The following is a 19083-nucleotide window of genomic DNA, read 5'->3' as shown; positions in this document are numbered from 1 at the left end:
CTGGGGCAAACTGGGAAGGAAAATGCTGCTGCATAATGTCTCAAAATGCTGGTCAGAGAATTCTTATCCTGCAGTTGGAGGCTAATGGGCAAAACCCACTTAAAGACAAAAGAAAAAATGCAATCATTTCCATTTTCCCAGCAATTACTTATGAGTAATGAGTTTCAGCACAGTGATGTCAGATTATTTAGCTGATGGTTGGCAAGCAAAATTTGATAGAAATGCAAATGTATCATTGTTTATTATGTTCAGTAAATAGAATGGTTCTGGGGCAGAAGTTTTAGAAGGGCAAGTGAGCTCTAACTGTTGAGATATATTAAAGATATAATGTGACCTGTGAAGTACATGAGAAATTACAGTCATTGTTAAAGGTTTAAAGGGAAGACTTTGTGCCTGGACTGTCCCTAACGTGGGTGTGAGTCATCCCTGGCTCTTCCAGCCCCCTCTGGTATTTCTCCTGTCTCACGGTTTAAGGGTCTTTCCTAGGACCCAACTCAGACCTTTTCTGCAATTTCCAGCAATTTCTCTGTTTTCCCCAGAGTTTGGGAACACAGCTGATCCGTTCTCCTGGAGTGGCCCTGGGTCAATCAGATGATTGTTTTTCCCTCTTTCTTCTCTTTTTAAGCCAAACAAACTCGGTTCTTTCAGGCTTTGTTTTTTGAAAATACCTTTTTGGGGCCGTATTTTATAAAAAATTTAAAGCAACCAGTGTGTAGGCCAGGACCCCAGCTGAGAGCCAGGACCCCGTTCCTTCTGGTGTGGCAGCAGGAATGTGGCAGGTACCCTATTCTGGATAGAAATTTCTGCTTGCAGTACTGGTGCCATGCCTTGGATTCATTAACCAGCTGGTGACATTCTGTTGTGTACCTAGAGCTGCTCAGAAGGACTTTGGCTGTGTCTGAGCCTGCTCCCAGCAACACAGGAAAAGAGTAGTTTTGGTCCCTGGCCCTGCAGCTGGGACAGTCATGGCTGGGTGAGAAGGGAATGTGGACATTCTCCTGGCAGCTTTGGCTGAGGAAGAGGAGGAGTAATGTGGTTATAGGAAAAGTCACAACAGACCAAAGTCCACTGAGGTGAGTCCTGTCTCTGGCATTTCGAGTGTGCAGTTCTGCTCAACAATGAGCTGGGTGTGGGTTCTTGCCTTTTGGACTATGGTGTTTAAAATCCCATGGCAGATTTCTATTCTGTGACTTTATCTATCTGTCTTCCTTTCCTTTCCTCTAAACCCAATTTGAAGATAAACATGACAAAGCCCAAGGGACAGCAGCGCACAGTGCTGCGGACACAGTGATGCAGGGGGAGCATCTTGTGTCAAATTCTGCCAAAGTTTGCTCTCTCAGAACCTGCTCCTCTTTTGGGAGTAATTTTGGGAGGGACTAGGAGGTCTGGGGTATTTTGTTGCCCATCACTAGGGCCCCCTGGAGGTGGCTGAACTTGCTGCCCAGTGCAAGTGGCTCACTGTTTTGGGAGGCTCTGCAGGGTGTAGCCACAGTGCTCAGCTCTCTGTCATATCCTGCAGGCTGCTTCTGCTCCAGCACCGACAGGGGAGCAAAGGACCAAACCCTGAACACCTCTGTATTCTCCTTGGGAAAGGGACAACAGGTTTTGTGAGGAAGGAGACTTCTTGCTCTGTTCAGCCCATCCCAGCAAGCTCCAGGGTACTTGAGAAGCTAAAGAAGACACTGAGTCAATGCAACACCATCCAGCCCAATATGGGGTAAGATACACTCGGTGGACTGAAGTCCTCTCTGAATGCAGGATGGTGGTAGCAGGGTCCAGAGTACTTAAAATCAAAGGCTGAGCTGGCTGAGCAAGCAGCCCTGAGGCAGAACTCTCTCCAACATGGTGCTGCTCAGACCCCACCACGTTCCAGTGCTGCTGCCCAGGGTCCCCTCCCTGTCTGCTGCTATAGCTGCACTCCCCCTTCACCCTTTCTTCCCTTTCCCACACCATTTGCACATTATTCCCCACCCCTGCAGATAAGAGGGACATACTCACCAGGCTGGAGGCCCTGACTCAGCCAGGATTGCTCCTCCTGGAGTGCTGGTGCTCTCCATGTGTGCTGCTCTGGCTGCCCCAAAGTCACCTCCAGAAGAAGGAGGTGAGTGGGGGTGAAATAGGTTTCTCATCTGCTCATGCAGGGGATCTCCTCTGCTTACAGCAACATTCTCCATGTCCCCAGAAAGCCTTGCTTGTCCCATGTCTCTTCTGGCTGTCCTTTACTCTTCTACCACCAAAAAAGTCCTCGTTTACCTCTGCTGGCTCCATGCTGTCTGTGTGGATGACTCTATAGGGTGGCTGGAGGCCCTGGCTGACCCAACAGCCTCCTTCCTTTATGCCAGGGTGGTGAAATAAACCCACAACTCGACTGGCCAGTGCCCAGCTTCTAATAGCATCCATAGAGCCCAGGTTCCATGCCCCTGGCATGCCAGGAAAGCCCGTAGCAGGGAGGGTTGGCTTCTTCTGGGGTTTGGGGCTCTCCATCACACCCAACTACATCCTTCCTGCCAGACCAGTGCCCCTGCTGTGTTCCCAGTGCGGCTGTGGCAGAGCTGTGCCCGTGATGTGAGAGCTGCTCACGGGAGAGCTGCTCTTCTCCTTGGTGCCCGTCAATTTTTTGACAGCAGAAACATTTCAAACTGCAGAGGGAAAGTGCACTCAGCCCCCCCAGATGGTTTGTACGTGACACTACCCTCCTCCTGTGACACAAAGAGCTGACCCCGGGGCCGCGGGCAGCGCTGGAAATTTGGTCCCTGACGCGGCGCCGGCACACAGGGCACAGCCATCCCCTCCCGGCACTGGAGGATGACGGGCTCGGCTGCTTTGTGGAGCAGCTTCGCATGGAAAAGCAGATTGGCTTTAACTTTCAGGCTTCTTTTTGTCCTGGTTAGTAGAAGACTAATGAATTTTTCTGTAGCTAAAAACCTCTGTGTTCTTCCTCTCTGCACCCCAGATGACAAGCTGCATGTATGCCCTGACAGCCTCTGTCCTAACATCCCCAGGAATATTTGGGAGGTGTAAGAGAGGCAAATGGTCTGGAGTGATTTACAGTGGATGTTTCGGTGGAAACTGGGGAAGGAGCAACAAGCAAAATCTCTGCAGCACTAAATGTGGCTTTTTTGGTTGCTGAGATGTGTTTCTATCTCTCCGGGTCCCACAGGGTCGCATGGCTGTGACTTTTTCCAGCAGCAGCAGCAACAGTGATCCCCTGTGACAGCCCAGGACCTGCCTTTGGCACTGCTCAGTGCATTTATTTCTGCAAGAGGGGGCTCCTGCCCAGACACTGCCCCCACCTGAGTGCTCAGTGAGTGGCCAGAGAGCTCAGACAGGACATTGCAGCCCCCACAGCAGCTGGGGCAGAGAAGTAGCACAAATGCAAGCTCCAGGCACCCACCACGCCATGGGGAGGTTGCCCCTGGCAGCCTGGGCTGAGCCCAGGGGTCCGAGGGTGGCAGCCAGCTCTGGCACTTGGAGGATGAGCTACTTAGTGGGCACATGGGCTTTTCAGGTGTGGAACAGGAACCACACTGTCTCAGAGGCTTGTGAGACTTCACTAAGCTGCTAAGCCATGGTGAAAGCTGGAAATTAGGAGCAGATTTTCTCCTACCTCCCCAGGAAGGACTCAAAACTGGTTTCAAGTTCGGTTGGAAACATTTCCCAGTCTCTGGTGAAGTATGTCAGCCCATTCACACATTGCTGGTGGACAGGACCTGATCTGCTCACCTCATGGAGCCAGCACAGCTGCCAGTCAGCTGCTCTCCCAGTGCACCTTAACCTGGGCAGAGAAAAGGTGATACTACTTCTTGGTGACTTTGGCAGCAGAGACACTCAGTCTTCTTCCATGATCCCGGGGCACAAATCGTGGGCTCACTTTGGCCTTACATTGCTCACCACCAGCTGTAGAAGCTCAGTGTTTATCTCAGCCCCATTACTGCCAATCTTCCCCCTATTACTACACCCACAATTCACAGCCAGAAAACATCCTTTATTGCAGTGGTGATATTTAAACTGGGGGAGGTATCAGTATGTTTGGTTTTTTAAACTTGCTTTTAGGCAGTGTCTGTTCCTTTGCTCCAGCCTCTGCTCCACATCTGTGACTGCAGCCTTCTCCATCCAGCTGAGAGGGAAATTATGTGTGCAAGAGGAGTCAGGGCTCCCTTGCTGGCACACTGCTCACATTGCTAGGACTGCCACCCCTGCTGCACGCTCAGCCACATGCTCGAGGATGCTGCACCTGAAAGTCCAGTTTCTGGATGACTCCCAGAAGATCTTTGTAGTTGATGTAAGTGGATATCGTATTTTTATTATTTTTTTGGTGTTAGTTATTGAAGTTATTACGTTCAGTTATTGCTGCTCTGAAGGATTGCGTGGTCTGTGATAGCTTTGGGTTTTCAGCTTAAAAAAAACAAACAACAACCACCAAACAAAGAAACCAACCTCGTATTCAAAACCAGAGGTTATAGTACTAATTGCTAAGTGTCTTTGAGCATCAACACACTTCTGCTCTCCCCTGTTATTGGCAGTATTTATAAAGAAAGATAATGGCTTTTGCTTATCTGGTGTCATCTTTAGGAAATCAGTTAATATGAAGTGATGCTCTTGACAAGTGTCAAGTTCTTTTCTCATTTATCTGGCTGCCAATATAAACATTCAGTAAGAAAGTAAAATCCTTACAACAGAACAAAAGTAGCATATTTATCCAAGTTACCCCTGGTGAGAAAAATCTGTGTGCATCTCTTCCTGGGCATTCAGTTGAAAAGAAAACTGTGGTTTTGTGAAAAGCTGAGGGAAAAAAACTCACCGTATCTTATTTTCTGCATGACAGTGTCTCCCACAACATACTGTGATTAATAAATCCCATTTAAGAAATACTAGCTCTGAAATAGGTTTTAAATGTTAAGTATTAATAGCTATGGTGTTAGATTTATATACATGTGTGTAGATAACTGAAACTAGATGTATCTTGACTGTGTTAGAAACATCTCTTTACCAGTGTGATTGCACATTTACTGTTGGTTAGGGTTTGATAATCACAGTAGCTAAGTGAATTGGGTAATTCAAGTAGATTTGTTCTAGTACTTACCTGCATCTCCTGTGGGACCAGAGTGTTTAAGATAAATTGTTTTTTTCAAGTCCTGTTACACTTCTGATACTGTCCTGTTCTGTGGTTTATAGCACAGCCTGAAAACTGCTCTCTGAGATGCACAGCTCCGTTTCTTTGAGATAGCATTTTACCCAGAAAAGGATAGTAAAGCAATTCCATCCCTTAGCACAGTATGAATACTGTTTGATTTAGCCTAATTAATGTATCCTGGACCTGGAGTCAGCTTAAAAATTAGGCTAGTCGTTTTAAAATGCCTTTTTTTCCCCCCCACATTGATTAGACCAGGTCATAGTAAGAAACAATTTAAAAGATGCTGCTGGTACAATGTTACTGCATTTTTTTACTTCTCTGTTTTCTTATTTGCCCAAAACAGAGCACTATAGCTCTGCACGACATGTTATTGCAGCAAATAGCTTCCATTAAAGGAACTCCTGGTCATTTCCTTTTTTAGCATGGAATGGTATTGGAAACCCCTTTTAGGCATTTCATGCATTTGCTGGTGTGTGGGTACGATAAATGAGTAGTTGAATTAGTGACTTCTCCAGGATAAAAGGACTGCTCTGGGCTAAGTTCTGAGCGGATATTTTAAGCAACTCTTCCTAAACCCCTCCTGACTTGGGAAAGCTCTTTTGAATGGTGAGTACTTCAGTATAATGGGAGGGAAAAGGACAAAAGAGAGAAAACACAGTGGGCCTGATTCCCCCTCCACCTCACACTCAATTGTGCATCTCTACCTGCCTCACGTGGGTGTCACAGCTGCCAGCATGTACAGCGAGGTCTCATTTCCAGTTTGCTTTGCATGGGAATGAGTTCCTCTCCTGGTGCTGGATGCTGACCTGGGAAGGCTTCTGCCTTCATCTACATCCTTGCCGACAACCGGGACCTGAGTTCACAGGATTTCCTTCAGCTGAGCACTGGAGGTGGTTCCCAGAATGGCACTGGGCAGGTTTGAGCCCCCAGGGGAGGGGAAGGAAGGGACCTGGCACATCCCTGGGTGTCCCCTGTTGTGCCCTCCCTGCTGAACACCCCACAGCTGAGCTGTGGAGCAGATGGGATCTTGCTGGGGTGCTGCCAGCCATGCCAGTGAGCCCTGTGCCTCTCACTGGGAGGGCACCAGGATCCCCTACCCCAGTGCCTGGGGGCAGGGACAGTCACAGGCCAGCCTTTAATGGTTTTTTTTTGCACTGAGAAAAGATATTACAAAGCTGCTTCCCTTCTCCCTGCCATCCCAGGTACCTAGAGCTGTGACCTGGAATGTGCTCTCACTGATATGTCACTCTCCTCTCTGGAAAGGGTTTCTACGAAGCAGCCCCAAGCCTGGGCAGCTCCCAGAGCCCTCTCTCTGCAGCACAGAAGACAAACCACGTTGCAACCTGGGCAGACAAAGCCTGGGCATCTCTGCTGGTGGAATTTGCTACAGGGCAATATTCATCGGGAGGAAAAGAAAGAAAAGGCAAACCAAACAAGCTCAGAAAAACTAATTGCTGGGGCTGAGGGAAGGGCAAAGTCCTGTGGTCATGTGTCCCTTGTGAAGGTGGGAATTAATCGATGGGAGGTGTGCAGGGTTGGAGGCACTGGAGCAAGGGCACAGGGAGGGGCAGGGCTGGTGGCTTTTGGTGGGTGGCATTGTGTGCCACCTGCAGGATGCCTGATGGGGGGACATTTTTCAAGGTGGTGGGAAAAGATCACACCAAATCCTATGAGCTGTTGCTCACCTAGACTTGGGTGCAGCTCTGCTATGGGGAATGCTGCAAAAATGGACTTTGCCATTGGACTGCAAGTGCTGCCAAAGTCCCTTTAGGAACCGGAGTGTGTGTCCCCCATGTGTCCCATACCTTGCTATCTGTCTCTGGATGTGCCTCTGATTTTCTGACCCTGCTTGCAGTCCCAGCTGCTTCCACCGAGGAGAGGAGGGGCAAGCACAGCCTCTTCTTTCCACCATCTTCAACTTGAAGTCACATTTAGGGTTGGAATTGGGGCAAACAGCATCACATATGACACTCCTGCCTTGCACTGCACTCCTGCAGCTCAGCACCCACCTCTCTCACCTGGTGCTGTGCAGAGTTGATGCTGCTGAGCATGACTGTGCCCCAGTGCTTGTGGCAGCACTGGCTGAGGCCTCAATACCTCAAAATCCAGGATGGGGCACCTGCAAGCAACACTCTGCAAGAGAAAGGCTCTGCTTCTAAAGCAGCCCCTGCAGCAGCAGGGCTGTGTCTCCCAGTGAGCAGGTTTTCCTGGGTTTGGGGCTGCTCCTCTCCCTGGTGCCTGCCCCGGGCAGTGCTGGGCTTGGAGGAGAGTGGGTCGCTCCCAGCAGACATTTGGTAGGTAATAACCCAGTAAGAAATGCTTGTCTTTCCTGGCTGCCTGACAAAGGCCAAGGCCTTTCATGCTAGAAAATTCTAGCTTGGAAATAAACATTTGTAATTGTTTTAATTACCCTTGTGATCCAGTAATTTCGAGGAGAACCGGGAGTGCTGCAGAGTGAATGCTGTTATTACGCTATCACTTTTCTGCAGCCTTTCAACACAGAGCCAGCAATTTCATCCCAGGAGAAGCCCTGAAAGGTGGTTATTAGTGTGCATCACCACCAGCAGCCGGGTCCCTCCCGCCCCTGCCGGGAACAGTCGCTGCCACAGGGAGCAGCCTGCCTTTCCCTCCATCACCCGAAATGCCATAATTTAGCAGCTGTCTAACCCAGCCTCTCTGCTCTGGCTTGCTTTTGCAATAACCCACACTTCCTTTTGGTCTGCTTTTCACAGGCTGATGAAGGAGTAGCAGGGTATTTGTTGGTGTGGGTCACTGCCAGGTTCATTTCTGGTGCTTTCTGGAACATTTTCCGAAGTCAGGAAATGTCCTGGCTTGTTCTCCAACCGTGTCACACAGCAAGGCAACAAGTCAAGCAAGGCTCCAAGTGTTTCTGTTCACTGGGAATAACTACAGGCTGGCCTCCCTTATCAGCACGTAGTGCCACTTAATTCATATTGCTGAAGCACAGGGATGACCCAGGGCCCACGGCGCAGGATCTCTGCGGGCTCCTGTTGCTGTTAATTACCATTAACCATAATAGTAGCTTGTCCCTGGCAATCTGGTCACCAGCTGTCAGGGCACATGGGCTTGCTGCACAGGTTTGAGGGCTGCTCCCGTTGGCTCTTAAGGCTCTTAATTAAGCATGTTTGCCATGGCTGTCCCTGGCTGAGGTGGATGCTCATTCTGGGGATCGCTCACTGCTTTGCCAGGGACAGAGCTGCCCAGAGAGTAATGGTTGCAAAAGGTGAGTCAAAAGCAAGATTTCTTTCCTCTTACTTTCCTTTCTATGTTCTTTAATAAAGGAGAGAAGTGATGGTAAGGAATCTGATAAGGAATCTGATTTCCAAAAACAGGGAGCACAGAATACTGTCCTGTCCCACATGCTGAAGCCAACAGAATTTATTGAGTGAGATTTTGCTGCAGCACAATCAGGAAAGGGGTGAAGGCAGGGAGCTGAAACTTCTCCCCATCTCACTGGAATTCCATCACGACTGTTGTCAGCATTGACTAACCCTCTATTCTGTGCTGTGTTTGTTTGGTAGCAAAAATCCTGCGGAAAAGGGTTGTTCAACCTCACCTGCAGCCACCTCAACCTTGCAGAGAAGGAATATTTTGGGCTGGAGTTTCGCAGCCAGGCTGGGAACCAGGTGAGTACAGCTGGCAATGTGGGGTCCTGGAGCTGCAAATGCCACATCCTTGCAGCCATCAACCACATGGCTGGGGACTTGTTAGCACCTCCCTGAAATAACAGATGGAAAACTTAAATAGAAAGTTTTGCCATTATGGCAAAAAAACACACCTGAAAATGGGAGTTAGGAGAGGAGCCACAAGCCTGTTGGCAAAGCCAACAAGTGATATCCATGGCCCACAGGGTTTATCTGTAGCCATCCATGTGGGGCTGCCCAGTGGGACACCTGCTGCAGCAGCCAAGCTGGCCAGCATTTCTGTGTTGCATTCCAGCATGATGCTGTTGTTTTAGTTCCCCATCTCTTGTGCTGCTTATTTAGCCAGTTCTTCACTGCCTTGTTTCAGGTCTGGTTGGAACCACTAAAACCCATAACAAAGCAAGTCAAAAGTAAGTATTTCAAGAACAAAATTCTTCTAAATCACTGCCGGTGACAGACTAGCATAGACACGTTCATGCAGCACTATCATTTGGGGACGGGGTCTCTGGTTTCCAGCACTTACCTGAGCTCATTTTATAGGGTGAGGCTTGACAGGACTGTTTGCAAGGACACCTCAGTTCACACAAAATCCTGTGGAAATACTGCTGCCTTTGCAATCTGGTATCTGCACCATTTTAGACTTGAGGTGTTAATAACTTGACAGCTTGGTGGAGGACCAGGGGTGGCTGCATGGCAGTGCTGGCAGTGTGGCAGGCAGTGCTCCTGCATGCCCTCCTTTCCCCTTTGCAGCTCCCATCAACACAGACCTGTGTGAGGGTGGGTTACTCTTGTGCCTCACAGGCTCTGCTGCTCCTCCCCAGTCCCACCGAGGTGCTGCAGAGGCTGACCTGAATTCAGGCTCAGCATCCCCTGCCATGGCCATGACTGGTGTTAACACAGTGCTCCTTTCAGCACATGCCTGTTTCCACCCCTGCAATCAACCCAAAATATTTTCCCCAAATACACAATGACCAGGAGGTGACTGAGAGCATGAGGCCACGACCCCGGTATTTGCCGTGGGGAGGCTGCAGAACCCTGTTTGCAGGAACTTCCCTGAAAGGGGAAAGCCTGATAAAGAGCCTCCCCTTTCTGGGTGTACCACAAGTGGAATTATTTCGTACACCAATTTCTTTTGCCATTTACCTTCTGGCCTTTCCCTCTGAGCCATTCCACAGGGTTTGGGGACAGTTGGTGCCTACATAATTGTCTCCTTCCTTCCATGCCCTTTGCCTTGGGCTTGGTTGCTTGCTCTCACTCATCCCACAAGAAACACTTTGCCCAAACAGCCTCCTATGGAGCTGTTGCATCCCGAGTACTTGGAGGCCTGAGTTTAACACACAGCCCCACTGATGGCAATTGCACCAGGGCTCTGGCCATGCTCCAAACAAGCACCCCTGGCATTGCTCCATGGAAACCCCCTCCTGACTGGGGTTTCCCAAATTTAAAGAATTGCTGGGGCATTTTCTCCTTAGTATTATTTAGATGTCCAAATCCCTATTTGCTTCCATTGGTAACACTGGGGACCTGGGCAGGCTATTTTTGGGGGGGCAGGCTGGAGTCCCTGATATTCAGGGCTTTCAGCCCAGATTTGTAAGGGTCCAGATTAATTTACTCTGTAAGGGACAGCATGTGTGAAGAGAGTTGTAATTGTTCTCAATAGGCATGTAAAAGAAAACTTATGAAGGTGTTGTGTTTTAAGATCCTAAGGAGGTTCTTTTCAAATTTATGGTGAAATTTTTCCCAGTGGACCCCGGCCACCTGAGAGAAGAGCTGACCAGGTACAGCACTTGTTCTATTACTTTCTTATTGCACAGTTCCATATTTTTGCAGTTGCAAAGCATGTGTTAATTCTATATCTTTATTCCCCCCCCAACCTGTCTGTGAACAGTGGTTATTCTAAGTATTGAAAGAGCTCTGTACTGTACAAAAAAACCCCAGAGAGTATCTTTTCTTGCTCCTCTGTTTTTAAACAAAATCCACTTGAAGGATCAGCCGTCTTAGGAGGCTGCAATTTGTTTACTGCCAAACACTTCAGCAGTTGGGCACAGTCTGACTGTTCAGTCTAGCTCCTACCTTAAGCTGTGTCCTGAAAGAATAATTTTGTTTTTAAAAATGACATTGTTAGCTCTTACATTTCTGAGAAAGCATTGCAAACAGGAACTGAGAATAAAACTAAGACAGTGCTTCTGCAGAACGCCAGCCCCAAGAGATGCAAAGAAAACAGAAAGGAATGTTAGCTCTGAAACCTACTAATGAGCATTTCAATGGCAGGGATGTCCTGGTCACGGTGGTGCCCAACTGCAGCCTTCTGCAGGGGCTGCATTCTCCTCCCGTGACCCTGAGGGTGTCCATCTTACGGGTCGACAGATGGGAACAGGCAAGGCCCTCATGGCTCAGCCCAGCACCCAGCTCCCCCCAGGGCATGCTCCTGTCCCCCTCCACAGGTACCTCTTCACCCTCCAGATCAAGAAGGACCTGGCACAGGGGCGGCTGCCCTGCAGTGACAAGAGCGCGGCGCTGCTCGTCTCCCACCTGCTGCAGTGTAAGGGCAAGCACCTGCAGGGACGGTGCCCCTTCCCCAGGGATGGGGCTTTGGCTGTGGAGCCAGGGGTTCCTGCTGCACTGACCCTTCACAGTCTAATCCGTGCTCTCCCCATGTTCCCCAAAGCCGAGCTGGGCGACTTCCACGAGGAGACAGACCAGCAACACCTGGCGACCCACAGGTACCTGCCCAACCAGGAGTACCTGGACAACAAGATTATGCACTACCACCGCAGACACAGGTAAGGGCTGCTCCACACTGTGGCCACCCACCCAAACCACCTGATGGATGCCTGCTGACAGGACTGGTAAGGGGTGGGTGTGATGCCAGCATGTGCACACCCAAAATGGTATTTTTTCAGCCCATTTCAGCATCTGCCTTCTCATTCCTGTTTCTTCCTGTGTGTTTGTGTCTCCAGAGGGAAGACACCGGCCGAGTCAGATGTTCAGCTGCTGGACGTGGCCAGGAAGCTGGAGATGTACGGGATTCGTCCACACCCTGCCAGCGACGGCGAGGGGACACAGATCAACCTGGCTGTGACACACATGGGGGTGCTGGTCCTGCGGGTGAGCCCGGGCTCGGGGGTGCCCTCTCCCAGGGACAACCCCTCCAGCTGGGGGGGGTCCCTTCTCCCCTCTGTGTGCTCCAAACCCTTCAAGAGAGAGTATTCTCCACAGACCTTGGGTGTGGAGGGGATGCTCCATGGGGGCCCAGCCCCACCACCTGCTCTGTGCCACTGGACCAGCCCCTGCTCTGCTGGCTCCTGTCCCCACGAGCATGGTAGTGTAGGCACCACAGGTTACAGGGCTCTGTCACATGTACTTACCATGTAATCTTCCAGCTCAAATAGCCCCCTCACGTCTGTGCAATTACATAAGGCTGTAATCACGGCGGAGCTGCAGAGTAAACACCACAGAGCTCCTCGCAGCCGGCGCGAGGCAGCGCTCGCCTCCCACACCAGCTAATTCCAACCTGGGAACGTCTTGCCAGAGCAAAAGAAAAAAACCAAAACCAACCCCAATAAATCCTACTTGTGGGTCTGCTCTTCGTAATTAGTGCTGCCAGACCTGCTTATTTATTCAGAGCCATGAGCACCCCTCGTGCGTGATTAGAGCATCTGTGAGCCCATTAAAATCTGGGCTCTCCTAGAAAGCTGAGAGGGTCCTGGTGCCACAGCGTGGAGTAATGCAACTTTGGCTGGTTCTCCCGTGACACCAGTGTTGTGTGGCTGTGCCTGAACTGGTGCACAGTGATAATAAGGGGTAAGGTAGGCTTGCAGCCTACTTAAGGTGGGTTTAAATGCATAGGGGTGAGCTGAGTTCTGCTACGCTTCCCAGCAATAGAGAGAAGGGTCTTATTTCTTTCGTGGGCTGGTTCCGCATTAACTCATGGCATTTGAGCTGGGACAGATAGGATTCCCTGCTTTGACCTCTGTGAGGTTTGTCTTGGGATCCTGGACTTTTACAAAGAGCTTCAACAGGCAGAGTTAAGCCCTGAACTTTAATTTCCACTTGTAGAACCAACTGGTAGAGAGGAGGGTCAAACACCAAATCACAACACCCCTTCTCCAGACCCCAGCAGCACTGAGAGCTTCATTGGAGTCTCATGCAGTGTCTTGCAAGCTCAAGTCTTGGCCCATCACATTTCTGTATTTACAGGTTGCCCTGTCCTGCTCTAACTGCTGTGTTCATCTTTGCAGGGCAATACAAAAATCAACACCTTCAACTGGTCCAAAATCCGCAAACTGAGTTTCAAAAGGAAACATTTTCTCATCAAGCTCCATGCAAATATCTCTGTAAGTACCATGCTGCAGGCAGCTGCTGGGCTCAGGAGCAAGCAGCTGTGGATGGAAGATCAGCCACACAAAGTCCCCAGTTTTGAATAAAATCCGCTCCTGCTGCTCGTGGGTGATGCTGCTTCCCCTCAAATGTGGCACATGCTGGCCTGTTCCCAGTGATGTGATGCTGCACTGCCCAGAGCCACTGGCAGAGCAGTGTGACCCTCTGGGGCTGAGGAGGGCAAACAGCACAGCCTGGCCCATGCCCCCAACACCGTCTCACTTGTCTCTGGCATGCAGGAGCTGTGCAAGGACACACTGGAGTTCACTATGGCCAGCCGGGACACCTGCAAGGCTTTCTGGAAGACGTGTGTGGAGTACCATGCCTTCTTCAGGCTCTCTGAGGAGCCCAAGTCAAAGCCCAAAGCCCTTCTGTGCAGCAAGGGCTCCAGCTTCCGCTACAGGTAAAGTCCCAGGGGAAAAACAAACTGCTGGGGCTGGGAAGGGCATGAGAGTGGCCTGAGCCTTCCCTTTGTGTCAGCCCTGGCTGGATGCGAGAGGGTGATGCCTAACAGCTACTTTTGCTAGAGATACCACTGCCTCAGTCCTGCTGCACCCCCCCACCTGGGGCACAAGGACTGCCCAAGGCTGGGGCTGATGGTGCTGCTCACTCCTCTCCCTCTACGCTGCAGTGGGAGGACGCAGCGGCAGCTGCTGGAGCACGGGAGGAAGGCAAAGATGAAAAGCCTCCCCTTCGAGAGGTACTGGGAGCATGGAGGAGGGCAGTGCCTGGGAGGGGCTGGAGGGGCAGGCAGGACCCTCTTGGCCATGCACTCACCCATGTTTTCGGCCTGCAGGAAGCACTACACGTCCCGCTATGACGAGAGACAGTGCCGCTCCTCCCCGGACCTCCTGACGGATGTCTCCAAGCAGGTACAGCCCCGTGGTGCCAGCAATAGGTAGTGCTGTGCCCAGGGGGTCTTGGCACCCCAGCCCCAGCTCTGGGCACTCGCTGCCAGCTCCTCCCTGGGCACCCACCCACCCTTCTGCCCTGCCCAGGTGGAGGAGCTGCGCCTGGCCTACGGCAGCCGGGGCTCGTACCACGCCAACGGAGTGCACGCCTCCGAGCCCACCCTGGACAGCCGGCGCCGGAGCTCCACGGTGGAGGTGACATTCGCCGCTGAGCTGGAACACTCCAGGCCCGAAGCATCCCCCACCTTCCTCCCCCACTCCAAAAGCTCGTCTGCCTTCCCCCTTCTCTATGCTGAGCTGGAGATGGAGCGGGCATGGGAGCCCATGGACCTCTTTGGTGCCAGGAACCCTTTGACATCCTTTCGGCCCCACCACCAGTTCTCTGGGAACAATAAAAGCACCTCGGTGGGCAACATGCGGGAGGTGAGTGCCCGGCCACTTGTGTACATGGATGTGCCATCTCCCCTGCCCGTGGCTGCCCCGGCCCCGCAGCTCCTCTTCTACATGGACAGGGCCCCGCAGCCCCCGTGCCAGACGCTGGCACCTGGTGAGGACGCAGCAGGACTAGTTGGTCCATGTGGCCCCGTGGCAGCAAAACCCCCCAGGCAGAGCCCGGGTGGGACCCAGGCTGGGGAGTTTGACCGTGAGGCTGCGGGCACGGCAGTGGGCAGAGGCGTGGTGGGGGAGAACAGGTCACTGGCTCGCTCCTTCGATTACGGCCTTCAGGAGCAGCCTCCCAAGCGGTCTTGGAGCCAGTCGGACATGAAAACCATGCGCTTCCCCTACGGCTCTGAGTTCAGGCCCCTGGGGCCGTGCCCTGCGCTGAGCAGCCGGAAAGCAGGTGTATTTTGGCACGTACCAGCCCAGCAAGGGCTGGCACTGGGGCCACGGCGCTCCACCGAGCGCTACCTGGGCAGCAGCACCGAGTCCAGCGACTCCGACTCGGACCTCCTGGCCGCCGACTACTGCTCCCTGTACGGGCGGGTGCTGCGCTCACCCATGGCCCGGGTGCGCCTGTCCTCCGGCAGCCTCCAGCTGGATGAGGAGGATGAGGAGGTGTCCTTCGCCACCAGCGCTGCTGAAAAGACTTCCAGGGGGCCCTCCAAGTATTTCACCTAGGTGCCTGACACCGGCCAGAGGGAGCAGAGGTGACCGCCGCTGACCCAGGACCATGGAACGGTGACACTCTTGTTTGCTTACAGCTAATGAAACATTGATGGGCTTCAGTTGTGTGAGTGCTCCAGGGTGTGTTAATGGACAGCAGGGGAGTGTTCAGAAGTATTCAACACCTGCTGGTGTGTCTCTGCCACCATACATGGCAGGTCTTGCTTCAGTGAGGGGCCAGGGCTTTCCCAAAGCTCTGTTAAGACCTTGTGTCCTGCCCAAGCTGATGGGTAGGACACAGCCCGTTATGCTTTGGAGCTCAGCTGCTGGAGTCTTCACCGAGGGGGGAGGGAGAAAAAGAAAAGAGACTTGTCATGGAACAGTTTAAGCCGCTGTTTTTTCCCAGCTGCAGGGAAGTACACTGGTGGGAAGGGTGTTTGAGGCCCCTTTGGAGAGGAGCAGGATGTTCATGGAGGTCTGCTCCAGGAGATGACTCCATGTGGACACAGCCAACGCACAGAGCCCATCTCCTTCACCTGCCTCACCTCCCTTCAATGCTGCAGGGAGTAGATGGCCCTTGAGGACAAGGGGGGTATGGGTGCTCCTTGCAATTCCTGGAGCCATGGAGGAAGCAAACTGCTTTGTCTTCTCCCTTGCCAGTTTAGGGCATTATCCTTGAGAACCCTGGTATAGCAGGGCCCTACTTAAATCTCAGGTAGAGAAGCACGTAAGGGGGTCTTCTGTTTCCCCAAATCAGGCCTCAGTTAAGCAGCACAGGGAAAAAGACCTCAGGAGGTGGTAGGAAAGGAACAGGCAGCTTCTTGGAAGTATTTTTATTACAAAAACTATTACCCTAAACCTACATGAAATCTACTCAGAAATCTTGAAACTGATGACACCTCTGTAAGATTTTAGGGGAGCTCTTGATAATTTTCTTTAAAAACAACCCTGTAAGTCTTTGTAGGACATGACTGTAAGCAGAGGGACAGCCCAGAAAATCCACAGTGGAGAAACCACTGTGACCTGCTAGAATGGATTTCAGAAACAAGGAAGCTGGAACAAAAAAAGTAAGTTGAAACATAAAAAGAACTGGTCTTACGGGTACTGCTCACCCTGGGCACTGCTGTCCTTTGTTTTAGAAGGTGGAAAATAAAAATAAGTTGTTCACAATGGAGTTTTGGGTTCCTCCTTCTGCCCTGTGCCATCTGCACCCCCAGGCCACCTTGCCCTGCTCCTTGGCAGCCCTCAGTGCTCCAAGGAGCTGTTTTCCCTCTCTTGCACTGTTTGCTGGCTCGCTCTGTGCAACTGGGGAGACTTGCTGAGGTCCCTGAATGCTGCTGAAAACTGCCACATTCTTGGCTGGTTGCCCAGAGGAATGCATTAGACCAACAAGTGAGCACACTGTAAGGTTTGCTTCTGTTCCTGGTTACCCTGTGCTGAAGCTGTGAACTACAGGGATCCCTCACGCTGTCTGGCACATATTCTGTTGGGAAAAAAAAAAGGGATAATTCCTCTGGTTAGAGTTGTTTCTTCCCTTTCCCAAAGTTCTGCACCTTGGAAAGAGCAAAAACCACCACTCACTCCAAAGAATAGCAATCTATATGTGCATGATGTTTTAGAAGGTTAAAAGAGCACCAGTGTTTCAAACAGGCTGCACACACGGCCCAGGGAGAACGTCCCTCCCAGGGATATACCCACAATCACTGTTGGCTCCTGAACACATGTGGACACACGGGTGAGGGCTGGCCCAGGTCAGCTTTACCTTGAGCATGTCCCAGAGCAGACACACAGTCCCACCAAGAGGGATCAATGTACAGCTATTCTGCTCAAATCTTCAGGAGCTGCCAGCTTTGGTGTTCAGGGCTATGCTGGGAAAACAGCATTGAGAAGGAGAAACAAGGACTTGGGAACTATTTTTGGATTTTTCCATTGACTAGAGAGCACTGGTGCACAGCGTGGCACTGTGCCTCAGCACATCCTACAGGACAGTCAACAATAGCAGAGGAACAAAGCAGCTCGTCAGCAAGTGACAGAAATTAACATCTCCAAGCTACATCCATTGCGTAAACCAGCTTTCTTGGGATTGCTAAAATTAAGGAACAATCCCAGCAAGCAGAGGCTCACATGTCGAGGAACAATTGAAACAAGCATTGAGTAAGTCCTTCTCCCTAGTCCCTGCTCAGCCCTGTTCACCCCAAAGCACATCTGTGTAAGTGATTGTGTTTCTTCTAAGGAAGAAAACAAGGATATAGAGAGGACATAGAAGTGGTGAAAGACAGACAGCAGTACCTGGAAAACAAACTGTTACAGCCCCTACACAAGGAAGTATTATAGAAGGGGAGGAGGCACAGCAGCATTACAGTGTGAAAACATTAACCTACTCAGTGCATTCAGACTGAGGTAACTGGTTTATATAAAATAGATAAAGCTGATCTTGAAATTCAGATGCACAATGTTCAGTGACTTTTTAGGCAGAGCTGTTAGGAAATAAAAAGAAGCAAAATGTACACAATATTCAAAGAACTTCACTTTGGAGAAGCACTGACAGGTTTCAGCAGAGTAACCTCATCTCTGTAGTAAGTGTTACTTCATTTATTGGAAAGATGTGAAATAAGACAAACCAGCATATATACCATTAAAACTCAGCAAAAGAAAAAAAAATTTTATTCCAGTGTTAAGTCATAAAACAGTGTGATAAGAATCAGACTTTCAACAATTGCTAAACTTTGTGCAAACACATCGAAATCTATGTATCTCCTATTCAGCTACTGACACTAGATTGAAGGCAGGAGCAGGTGTGACAGCACTACACTTAATTACTGTACAGAAGCAAATAGAGGGGTCAGAGACCAAGGGCTTTAAGAGAGGTTACACTGATACAGGACTCACCAGCCAAGAACAAATACATTTCTCTATTCTGCAATTCAGACTGCTTCAGCAGCAATTCTTCTCAACCTACCTCGCAAACCAAATGAGCACGAAGATGGTTCCTGCATGAATATTTTGATATATCTTTCCACTAGCTATCTGCCAGCAACAGAACACTGCTGCTTAAGTTACACAGTTCATCAATAACTAACACATGTGGGAAAAAGACAGCTTCTCTGGAACCAGCAATACAGACATCCATTCTTAGGAGTTAATTATAGTCTTAAGATGCACAGAGACTTTAGGAGCAGAACTGCCATATGCAGCACAATAAAAAACCTTCTTGAATGGCCTGTGCTCTGAGAGAACAAGGCTGTATTATACACGTGGCTGGGTTTTTCCCCACGCTGTCCCATGACGTAGGTATACATCCCACCCATTTCTCAGGAAAAGAAGAGGCATCACAGTTCAGTAACTTGTTACAGTCATATTATACATAGGTCAGGTTCCAATTTCCCATGTCATTCGCTAACCCCACCTACCTAAAACTGTTCATAGAGTTGCATAGATTAAAGATCCTGTGTCAACGGGGTCAAGCTACCAGTTAAAAAATTCGTCAAGAATTCCCATCACCTCTCCCCTCGGACTCCCACATAAAAAGAACACCTTAAGGGAAGTGACATGGAAGTAAAAATGTTTTTAATTGTGAAAAATTTGTATGGAGCTCCTTAAAATGGGATTTGGGTTGAGGCTGCCGAAGTGAAAGCCGAGGGATCTGTGGCACAGGCCTTTGTGTCCTTTCACTCCCCAGCGCCGAGGTCAAACGCAGTCAGAGCGTTCTGACACCGCTCCCCTGTCGTCACTGCCACACGTCTGTCTGAGTCACAGATCCTGGAGTCTCCTCCCTAGGAATGGAATCCCACTGAACCCTGGGTTCATTCCTGTGTGCAGCAGCTGGCAGGTATCCTCTGGACAAGAACAGCGTGGGGGGAAGCCACACAGAGCACCCCCACAACACCAC

At 50.5% G+C, this 19083-nt stretch overlaps 1 protein-coding gene across 3 annotated transcripts; it reads left to right on the top strand.

Annotated features, from left to right (window-relative positions):
• The first annotated feature begins 794 nt into the window (after positions 1–794).
• FRMD7 (FERM domain containing 7) lies at positions 795–18019 on the top strand. Of its 3 annotated transcripts, XM_051784059.1 has the most exons (14): positions 795–1073; positions 1520–1717; positions 4078–4282; positions 8677–8781; positions 9167–9209; positions 10544–10577; positions 11244–11341; positions 11468–11582; positions 11760–11907; positions 13041–13136; positions 13419–13582; positions 13811–13879; positions 13976–14051; positions 14178–18019. In XM_051784059.1, exons 1-14 carry the CDS (start codon positions 985–987, stop codon positions 15207–15209), a joined length of 2472 nt encoding a protein of 823 aa, XP_051640019.1. In that variant the 5' UTR covers positions 795–984; the 3' UTR covers positions 15210–18019. The 3 variants fall into 3 exon arrangements, with proteins under 3 accessions (XP_051640019.1, XP_051640028.1, XP_051640037.1); XM_051784068.1 differs by having other exon boundaries at positions 3161–4282; positions 10499–10577; positions 13811–14051; XM_051784077.1 differs by lacking the exons at positions 795–1073; positions 1520–1717 and adding an exon at positions 3202–3304 and having other exon boundaries at positions 10499–10577; positions 13811–14051.
• Positions 18020–19083: the final 1064 nt, after the last annotated feature.

This window comes from Manacus candei, unplaced genomic scaffold (assembly GCF_025592945.1).
Source record: "Manacus candei isolate 608988 ecotype Guabito, Panama unplaced genomic scaffold, ASM2559294v1 h1tg000003l, whole genome shotgun sequence".
In the NCBI taxonomy this organism is placed as follows: domain Eukaryota; kingdom Metazoa; phylum Chordata; class Aves; order Passeriformes; family Pipridae; genus Manacus; species Manacus candei.
This window is presented reverse-complemented; position numbering and strand designations above follow the sequence as displayed.

Coding starts and splice junctions, on each gene's coding strand:
- FRMD7 (XM_051784059.1), top strand. CDS start 985: ATGTGGACATTCTCCTGGCAGCTTTGGCTGAGGAAGAGGAGGAGTAAT. Junction 9,210..10,543: donor CATAACAAAGCAAGTCAAAA/GTAAGTATTTCA, acceptor AATTTTTCCCAG/TGGACCCCGGCCACCTGAGA. Junction 11,342..11,467: donor CGTCTCCCACCTGCTGCAGT/GTAAGGGCAAGC, acceptor TGTTCCCCAAAG/CCGAGCTGGGCGACTTCCAC.